At 39.4% G+C, this 11,033-nt stretch overlaps 1 protein-coding gene across 2 annotated transcripts in view; it reads right to left on the bottom strand.

Moving 5' to 3' along the window:
• Nucleotides 1–8,803: 8,803 nt before the first annotated feature.
• LOC100372876 (GTPase-activating protein and VPS9 domain-containing protein 1-like) overlaps nucleotides 8,804–11,033 on the bottom strand; it is a 41,739-nt gene continuing 39,509 nt past the window's right edge. For both annotated transcript variants that reach the window (XM_002735401.4, XM_085492440.1), the window contains exon 18: nucleotides 8,804–9,474. In XM_002735401.4, the coding sequence (XP_002735447.1) occupies nucleotides 9,202–9,474 (273 nt within the window). In that variant the 3' untranslated portion in view covers nucleotides 8,804–9,201. The remainder of the gene's footprint in view (nucleotides 9,475–11,033) is intronic.

Below are 11,033 nucleotides of genomic sequence, written 5' to 3'. Positions count from 1 at the left end.
GATGAGGACTCACTGTCTGGAGATTCTAATAATGAATCATCTGACAGCGGAAATGAAAGTTTCCAGCCAGTACTATTCACCATATCTGCAATTCACCACTGGGGAAAATAATGTACGAGTACTGCTGGATTAAAACACATACATTTATTGAAGTGAAATATTATGATATAATATGTGTTTACAATACCAATAGCCACTCGTTGTTTACATGATTTTAGCATATTGTAATTAATATGCAAATGTAACTTTTCATTCAAATGTGATCTTTAAAATGTAATTATTTTAAAGCAATGATTATCCAGTGTTAAATGAATTGAGGTTACTAATATTAGTTAATAATAATATTAGCAGTGGTGTGACTAGCACCTTTCTACTTTCTCATTTCACTTCAATGTTTGGCTACAAGGCAGACTTTCGTCCCCACCCACCCTTCCCTTCAAAGTATATTTCGCATTCGTTGTTATAATCTTTATCTTTTCAGTGTAGGTTTCATGGTATGATTGTAGAATTTTCTTCACATGGATGTATTTACCCGAAGGTACGGTAAACTTTTGTTGGTATAGTGGCTGTGCTGGCATGCAGCCACAAGCCTACCTATTTAACAAGTCATTGCGAATAACATAGTCCCCGTTGGAATTAGAGGGAAATGTTATTCATGCCAAAAATAAAGTTGCAGACTAAAGTATAGTTGGTAATTTAGAGTGAATAAATGGTCTAGTATCAACAGAAATTAGATGTATTAAATTACTCTTTCAAAATCAAAATTTATGATCAGAAATTAAACAGGATAAGCTAATTGTGCATTTTTTTTGTATCCAAACTGAATTTACTTGTCTTGGCCCATGTACAGAGATATAGTAGTATGGTCAAAAAGCAAGATTACAGGCAGTCAACCATCATGGATCCGATTGTGAAACTAATTGTCAACGACATGTATCATATGTATAATTCCAAGAGAGAAAAACATGTAACAGTACATTTTGAAAAAAACAAGATGGGTCCTGTTGTTTGTTTTTTTGTATTTGAACACGAAACAAATCATGAAGGACATGTATCACAACATACACAATGTTTGTATCACATTTGAACGAAAACCAACAAATCCTTTCAAAGAAACCACATCTTTGATCTGATTATGGGCCAAACTGATATGAACATTTATGTATGTGCCAAATATGAATGAAAATGGTCTAAAAGCCTTGGAGCTAAAGTAGTATGGTCAAAAAGCAAGATGGCCACCAGTCGGCCATCTTTAAGCGATTGTAAAACAAATTTTCATGGAAATGTAATCTAAAACGTATAATGCATGTACCAAATTTTAACAACTTACACAGCGTGCATAAGATACCACATTTTCAAAAAAAAGTGGCTGTCAGTCGGCCATCTTTGATCCGATATTCAAACGAATTATTATAGATATGTATCCAAAGATGTATAACGTATGTACCAAATTTGAACAAAAACTGGCAAAGCATGCATGAGAAAAACAAAATGGCTGCCACTCAGACATATTTGATTGAATCAATAAACCATAGACTGTCGACAGTTCTCGGGCCTAATAAAGAGTCACTTATTTTCAAACGTCGTAGGCGTGGTAATGAAATACCGAAGGCATTTCAAGCGAGCGCCGTAAGTCTGTCGACAGTCTAAGTAAACCACTGCATGTGCATATGTTCCAGGTAAACTACTAGACACATACAAAGAAGGAACCTGACTTTGATGTGAGCTTTGTGCGCGCCTAGGGTATTCGAATGTCCCCTGTTAGGTAATTTCCTAAATAACGCTAGTGCGCAACTCTAGAGGACTTCGAAAACTACTGCGCAGCCCCAGAAGGTGCCAGAATTTTTTTGCTGGCTCAATTTGCTCTCAAATTTACTCCGGTTTTCGCTGTAACCGGTCACTTAGACCATGACGACTCCAAATAACGACAGGGCGCAACTCTAGAGGACTTCGAAAACTACTGCGCAGCCCCAGAAGGTGCCAGAATTTTTTGTCGGGTCAATAAGGTCTCAAATTGGCGCTAGGGCAGCCCTTCATTGTTCCCCTGGCTCCTATTGTTCTTCATTTGACCTCGTGACCTTGATGTGACCTCGTGACCTCAATTTGACCATGTGACCTCTGTGCGCGTCAAGGGTATTTGAATGTCCCCTGTTAGGGCATTTCTGGTTGGATTTGACTGCGGCTTTTGCTGTACCTGGTCAATTCGACCATGGCGAGTCTAAATAACGACAGTGCGCAACTCTAGAAGATGTGTAAAACTACTGCGCAGCCCAAGAAGGTGTCAGAGTTTTTTTGCTGGCTCAATTTGCTCTCAAATTTACTCCGGTTTTTCGCTGTAACTGGTCAATAGACCATGACGACTCCAAATAACGGTAGTGCGCAACTCTAGAGGACTTGGAAAACTACTGCGCAGCCCCAGAAGGTGCCAGAATTATTTTGACTGATCAATTTGGTTTCGAATTGGCGCCAGGGCTACCTTCCATTGTTCCCTTAGCGGTTCCTTTGTTCCCTGGCCCCTATTGTCCTTCATTTGACCTCGTGACCTGGATGTGACCTCTGTGTGACCCTGTGACCTCTGTGCGCGCCTAGGGTATTTGAATGTCCCCTGTTATGTTATTTCTGGTCGGATTTGACTCCGATTGTCACTGTACTCGGTCAACTCGATCATGGCGAGTCTAAATAACGCTAGTGCGCAACTATAGAGAACTTAGAAAACTATTGTGCAGCCCTGGAATGTGCCAGAATTTTTTTGCTGGCTCAATTTGAGAGCAAATTGACGCCTTGGCTTCACTCCACTGTTCCCTTGGCGTTTTTTTTTGTTCCCTGACTCCTATTCTTCGTCATTTGACCTCGTGACTCTGGTGTATCCTCGTGACCTCGATGTGATCTCTGTGTGCGCCTAGGGTATTTGAATGCACTCTGTTAGGTCATTTCTGGCCGGATTTGTTTTTGCTGTACCCGGTCAATTCGACCACGGCGAGTCTAAATAACGCTAGTGCGCATCTATATATGACTTTGAAAACTATTGCACAGCCCCAGAATGTGGCAGAATTATTTTGCCTGCTCATTTTTGTCTCAAATTGGCGCTAGGGCAGCCCTCCATTGTTCCCTTGGCGGTTCCTTTGTTCCCTGGCTTCTATTGTTCTTCATTTGACATCATGATCTTGATATGACCTCATGACCTCGATTTGACGCTGTGACCTCTGTGCGCGCCTAGGGTATTTGAATGTCCCCTGTAAATTCATTTCCCTTCCGATTTGACTCTGGTTTTCGCTGTACCCGGTCAATTCGACCATGGTGAGTCTAAATAACGCTAGTGCGCATCTATATATGACTTTGAAAACTATTGCGCAGCCCCAGAATGTGCCAGAATTATTTTGACTGCTCAATTTGGTCTCGAATTGGCGCCAGGGCTACCTTCCATTGTTCCCTGAGCGGTTCCTTTGTTTCCTGGCCCTATTGTCTTTCATTTGACCTCGTGACCTGGATGTGACCTCTGTGTGACCCTGTGACCTCTGTGCGCGCCTAGGGTATTTGAATGTCACCTGACTTTGAAAACTATTGCGCAGCCCCAGAATGTGCCAGAATTATTTTGCCTGCTCATTTTTGTCTCAAATTGGCGCTAGGGCAGCCCTCCATTATTCCGTTGGCGGTTCCTTTGTTCCCTGGCTTCTATTATTCTTCATTTGACCTCATAATCTTGATATGACCTCGATTTGACGTTGTGACCTCTGTGCGCGCCTAGGGTATTTGAATGTCCCCTGTAAGTTCATTTCTCTTCGGATTTAACTCGGGTTTTCGCTGTACATGGTCAATTCGACCATGATGAGTCTAAATAACGCTAGTACGCATCTATAGAGAACTTGGAAAATTACTGCGCAGCCCCAGAAGGTGCCAGTATTATTTTGCCTGCTCAATTTGGTCTCAAATTGGCGCCATGGCAGCCTTCCAATGATCCTTTAGCGATTTCTTTGTTCCCTCGCTGTTCTTCATTTGACCTCGTGAACTTGGTGTAACCTCGTTTTCTGATTTGACCTTGTGACCTCGATGTGACCTCTGTGTGCGCCTATAGTTTTTGAATGTTCATGTTAGCTCATTTTTGGTAGGATTTGACTCCGGTTTTTGCTGGACCCGGTCAATTCGACAGGGCTACCTTCCATTGTTCCCTTGGCAGTTCACCAAGGTAACAAGGTGTATTTGAATGTCACCTGTTATGTTATTTTTGGTGGTATTTGACTCAAATTTTCGCTGTACTCGGTCAATTCGACTATGACGAGTCTAAATAACGCTAGTGCGCAACTATAGAGGACTTCGAAAACTACTGCACAGCCCCAGAATGTGCCAGAATTTTTTTGCTGGCTAAATTTAGTCTAAAATTGGCGCTAGGGCAGCCCTTGGCGGTTCTTTTGTTTCCTGGTCGCTATTTTCCTTCATTTGACCTCGTGACATTGGTGTGACCTCGTTACCACGATTTGACCTTGCGACTTCGATGTGTCCTCTATGAGCGACTAGAGTACATGAATGTCCCCTGTTATGTTATTTCTGGTCTGATTTGACTCCGGTTTTTGCTGTACCCGGTCAATTCGACCACGGTGAGCCTAAATAACACTAGTGCGCATCTATAGATGACTTGGAAAACTACTGCGCAGCCACAGAAGGTGCCAGAATTATTTTGCATGCTCAATTTGGTCCCAAATTGGCGACAGGGCTACCTTCCATTGTTCCCTTGGCAGTTCCTTTGTTCCCTGGCCCTATTGTTCTTCATTTGAACTCGTGACCTTGGTGTGACCTCGTGGTCTCGATTTGACCCTACCACAATGTGACCTCCATGCGCGCCTAGGGTATTTGAATGTCCCCTGCCAGGTAATTTCTGGTCCGATTAGACTCCGGTTTTTGCTGTACCCGGTCAATTCGAACTGGCGAGTCTAAATAACGCTAGTGCGCATCTACAGATGACTTGGAAAACTACTGCGCAGTCCCAGAAGATGCTAGAATTATTTTGCCAGCTCAATTTGGTGTCAAATTGGCGCAAGGGCTGCCTTCCATTGTTCCCTTGGCGGTTCCTTTGTTCCCTGGCTCATATTGTTCTTCATTTGACCTCGTGACCTTGATGTGACCTTGTGCGCACCTAGGGTATTTGAATTTCCCTTGTTATGTTATTTCTGATCGGATTTGACTCCAATTTTTGCAGTACACGGTCAACTCGACCACGGCGAGTCTAAATAACGCTAGTGCGCAACTGTAGAGAACTTATAAAACTACTGCGCAGCCCCAGAAGGTGCCAGAATTATTTAGCCAGCTCAATTTGGTGTCAAATTGGCGCAAGGGCTGCCTTCCATTGTTCCCTTGGCGGTTCCTTTGTTACCTGGCCCCTATTGTTCTTCATTTGACCTCGTGACCTTGAAGTGACCACGATGTGACCTTGTGACCTCGATGTGACCTCTGAGCGCCTAGGGTATTTGAATGTCCCTTGCTAGGTAATTTCTGGTCCAATTTGACTCCGTTTTTTGCTGTATCCGGTCATTTCGACAATGGCGAGTCTAAATAACGCTAGTGCGCATCTATAGATGACTTGGAAAACTACTGCGCAGCCCCAGAAGGTGCCAGAATTATTTTACCTGCTCAATTTGGTCCTCAATGGGCGCCAGGACTACCTTCCATTGTTTTTTCAGCGGTTCATTTGTTCCCTGGCCCCTATTGTTCTTCATTTGACCTCGTGACCTCGATTTGACCTTGTGACCTCGATGTGACGTCTGTGCGCGATTATGGTGTTTGAATGTCCCTTGTTAGATCATTTGTTTAAGTTAGTTTTGAATCATATATCTTCATTTGATCTCGTGACCTTGATGTGACCTCGATGTCACCCTGTGATCTTTGTGCGCGCCTAGGGTATTTAAATGTCCCCTGTTATGTTATTCCTGGTGGGATTTGACTCCGATTGTCGCTGTACCCGGTCAATTCGACCACGGCAAGTCTAAATAACGCTAGTGCGCATCTATAAATGACTTATAAAACTACTGCACAGCCCCAGAATGTGCCAGAATTTTTTTGATGGCTCAATTTGCTCTCAAATTGATGCCTGGGATGCCATCTATTGTTTCCTTGGCGGTTCCTTTGTTCCCTGGCCCCTAGTGTTCTTCATTTGACCTCGTGACTTTGATTTGACCTCGTGACCTCGATTTGACCTGGTGACCTCAATGTGACGTCTGTGCGCGATTATGGTGTTTGAATGTCCCTTGTTAGATCATTTGTTTAAGTTAGTTTTGAATCATATATCTTATTTCATTCAACATCACACTGATTCAAGAGATAAATACACTGAAGATGATTTGGTGAATATGATTAGTTTTCTCATTAGCATATTTATACTATATGGTGGGCAAGTCTTCCAACAAGCTTTGGATATAAGTCTTCTCAATACTTTTGTAATTATTACTAGAATTCGTTAGACCAGTAAAGTTTGGCTGAATCTCAGTGTTGTTATAAAAAAATTTGTATATTTAGAGTATGTAATAAGAATAGAGTATTAAAATTAATGATGACATTGAACATTTGTATCTCATATTTTAAAGAATGCACACGATTCAACACACAACACTTATAAAGAGCCAATAATAAAGTCAATTAGTAGGGGAGGGTCATTTTTTTTTCATGCACCATTCAAGGGAGAGCGCAGCAAATTTCATGCAAATGTTTGTGAAGGGTCATATATTTTTATGTACGCGACACTGGCCTATCCCTCTGTACTTTCTGTCCAGTCCCTTAGTAGATAAAATGCGAAAAGAATTTGGGGCCCACCATTGCCATAGCAACAGCCAAAAACCTGAGTTGTTAATACCATCGCGCCAAATTAAAAGGATTAAACACCTCAGACATACATTTGTAGCTCATACTACTCAGCTTGAGTGTGGGCACAAAAATACTTTCGGTACAATGTATTTGAATTTTTGATATCTTGTTACATTATCGAGAAATTTGACCCCCAAATTGGGGTAACTGTTCACCAGGAAGGGTATTGTTACTTTTCTGTGAGTTTTGTTGCTGGGCTGCTTTGGTTCAAACTTGGCAAGCCAATCACACCTTCACTCTAGTTAGGTGGTAAAATCCTTAAAAAAAGACTGATTTTTAAATACTTTCGCCTTAAATGTATTACCTTCTATCAGTAATAGCAGTTTCACATAGACGAGAGATCATGATCACTGGTGCCCACATTGTTACAATGCACAATGTAATCCCAACGCAACTTTGAACTTTAAATGAACTGTAAATGCTGCGTTCAATCAAAGAATCTAGAAAAAAAATCGCAAAAGTTCTGAAGACTGGATGCTGTTTGAGAACTTCGTATGAGTGACCCTGTGTTAGTGATACACCGACGCTAGCTTCACGTCCTACCATTGTAACAGCTGAAAACATGGTCCTTTGAGCTTAGTGGATCGCCAACCAGCCGACCGGCTCGTAGTTAATATGTCTTGGTTTCTGCTGTTCCGAAGATAGAACTATGTATGACAATAATATTTCACTCACTAAACATTATTTCACTAAAATGAAGGATTAAATAGCTACTTGAAAAAGAAACATTTCTGTGTATAAACACTGAAAGGGTGTAAAAATCTGATTGAGCGCTATTTCAGCCAAAATCAGCTAGTAAGGCAATATAGGGATTATTTATGGCTATAGTGATGTATTCTGTTGTTGCAAAAAATATTTGGTTCACCCAAATGCCAGCATCATACAGAATTCAAACAATTAATGCGAGCTTTATCAGAGAAATGTGTGTAAAAACGACAAGTTTTAAACCACCTAAATCAAATCTACTGAAAATTGAATCAGACCACAAAACAACAAGATTGCATTTCACATTTTATCTTTTATATGTTTAGCAATGGAACTCGAAATGGACAGCCCTCAGGGAGTTTTCTGAATAAATATGGTACCAAGCCAAAGTAAAAAAACATGTAAAAAGGGTGTTATTAGACGCATATACACATGTATAGTAATAAGTGTGAAAAAAGGAATCTCATGAATTTATGTTACCTCAACTTGGAAACAGAATGATTTTAGTATGTAATAGTATATTTTAAGTTTCTGCACTTGAAAAGGGGTATAATTTCACCCCAAAAAAATGTGCTTAAAGGCTATTTTGAAAAGCTATACTTCAGCACGAGTACCAGGTCTGACTTGAAGTACCCCCCCCCCCCAGGGAACTACCTTGTACAGAATCGAAGTTGTAGACTGTCCAAGCACAATCGTAGATTACGATTCCAACATGTCCGAGACAGATTTTAGGCAGCTAAATATTAAACTTTCTGTGGACAGGAACTGAAGTTTTCAGAAACTTGCATTAATATTATTAATCAGGAATCAGCACAGACATGAATGAAAACAAAATGGCTTCCAGTTGGCCATTTTAGTTTGAATCTCAAAAACAAATTTACGTGCACCCAATTGTAACCCAATATGCATGATCATGACAAAGTTTGAATAAAATTGATCTGTCTATCTGTCAGACATTTCCGGACACATTTAAATACTTGAAATGGCCACTAGTCGACCATATTTGATCAAATTGTCATAAAAATTTACATGCATATGCAAGTCATCATTGATAATTTTGTAAGTTTTTATTTTTTAAACACTTTTTTTTTTTCCATAAAAACTTTAAATATGAATGACTTGCATGTATATGAATCATTACATAACAGTTTTTGAATGATTTACTGTGATCAATTTTTTATGTTTTTATGCAGGACGCAAACTTTTTTTAATATCAACCCCTGCATCTACCATATAATAGGACACAATATTCTATTTTTAGCAGTTCATAAATTTATTAATAAGAATGCTACATTACGTTTTCAGCAGTTCGTACATACATGTTTTCAAAATCACACGAATAATATAAATCTGATAGATATTTGCTTACATGAACTAAAAAAAAAATTAATAAATGACAACACAATTTCAGAAACAAAAGTTATATCTTAATAAACATTTTTATTTAATAATCCTAGGTTAAATCAGGTGATTTTATCTAACCAATCACAGTACAGCTACCTGGTAATCACATGATTTCACCCACCAATCATAGAACTGCTTGATCATGTGATGAGCAATATTTAAATGTAATTATATGTGATACTTAATTGAATTGTTTATAAATACTGTAAAGAACACTACACGGCAAAGTCACAAACAAACAAGTTACTTTCGTTCATCTATAGTTTTAATGAATTCAACAGCCGCAGAAAATTGCATCCACCAATACTGCTCTTCCCCATTGAGTCTTTTCTCGTAAAAGCTATTGACGTATTGAATTGTAGATAGTAGACCTGGCGGATTAGCCTTGATAAGTACAAATACCAATACAGGAACAAAGTCATCAGCGCCAGGTACGGAATTATCATTGGCCATACTAAGCAGATTCATGATAGTTGAACAGCAGCGGATTACACACTGTAGTTTATCTTTTGGTGTCTGAAAGGAAAAGTACATGAATTGTTAATTGTTAAAAAAACGCCCCAATATAATTTCCAATGGTGGTGCCCTGATCAGTATGAAATTAACATGATCATACATTGTAAGAGTCTAGCTAAACATTTGTTCAAACATTAAGGCAGAGATGTGAATAGCTATATACATACACTTCAGTGTAAATCCGGAAAACATCAATTAAAAATTTAAATCTGTGGTCTCAAAAACCCCTGGTTTCATGTAAGATATGTTGTAATCACATACAAAAATAACAAGCCGGTAGGCTTGTTGGTGATCCACTCCGCTCAAAAACAAGCAACATGTTTTTGGCTGTTTCCCTGGTGTGACATAAACGTGAAGCTAATGTCTGTTTATAACTAAATGGGCCCCGTATACAAAACTCACAAAAACAATTCAGTCTTTAGAAGTCACTTAGTTTATTACTAGGACGTATTCTGCTCTTACATTTATTATTTTCAACCGTTTTGAGATAGTATTTTTTAGAATGAAGGCAGCATTTACAGTTCATTCAAAGTTCAAAGTTGCGTTGGGATTACGTTGATACAGTGTAACAATGTCGGCACCGGTGATCTCCTACCAGTGTGCAACATAGCCAAAATAAAAAAGCATGGTCATTTGAACACTGCTATTACAAAACTGGTAGGAGGTAATACATTTGGGGTGAAAGTATTCAAAAATCAGTTTTTGGATATTGCAATGGCAGTGTTGGGCCAGGATTTTTTTTCCAATTAGTGACGGTACGACTTACCTGTGAAGTATGAACAAAATCAGCCGAGCCAAAAAAATTACAGAGGAGATAAAAGCTGTTGCTGGTGAAAAGTTACCCCAACTTTAGGGTCAAATTTCTCAGTAATGAAAAAAGATATCAAAAATTCAAATAGTAACTTTGTGCCCACACTCAAGCTGAGTAGAATGAGCTAAAGTGTTTTATCCTAAATTTGTAGAAGATACATTTGGCACGAAGCTATCCAAAAATCAGTTTTTTGGCTTTTGCTATGGCAACAGTGGTCCCAAAAACAAATCTCAGATTTTTCCTAATAACTAGGGTGAAGGTGTGACCTACCTGTCAAGTTTGGGAAAAATCAGCCAAGCCAAAAAAATCACAGAAGAAATCATATCATAGAAATCGTGAAAACACTGGAAATCACACACACACACACACACACGAAGCGACAAAAGTGCTTATAAGGGCAATCCTAGCGGAGCGGATCGCAATACTATCTGTACATGTAGGTGTGTGGGAAGGTACTATACTGGAATTATGTGAGAAGTATGTCTGTATCACATTAGCACACATATGCATGTTAGTATCATATAATCACATAGAAATGTTTGTATCACATGAGCACATAGAAGTCTGTTTGTATCATGTGATCACATTAAAGTGTGTTAGCATCATGTGAGCACATAGAAGTATGTTAGTATCATGTGAGAACATAGAAGTATGTTAGTATCAAGTGAGCACATAAAGTATGTTAGTATCAAGTGAGCACATAGAAGTATGTTAGTATCAAGTGAGCACATAGAAGTATGTTAGTATC

This window comes from Saccoglossus kowalevskii, chromosome 17, assembly GCF_978046115.1.
Source record: "Saccoglossus kowalevskii chromosome 17, keSacKowa6.1, whole genome shotgun sequence".
In the NCBI taxonomy this organism is placed as follows: domain Eukaryota; kingdom Metazoa; phylum Hemichordata; class Enteropneusta; family Harrimaniidae; genus Saccoglossus; species Saccoglossus kowalevskii.
This window is presented reverse-complemented; position numbering and strand designations above follow the sequence as displayed.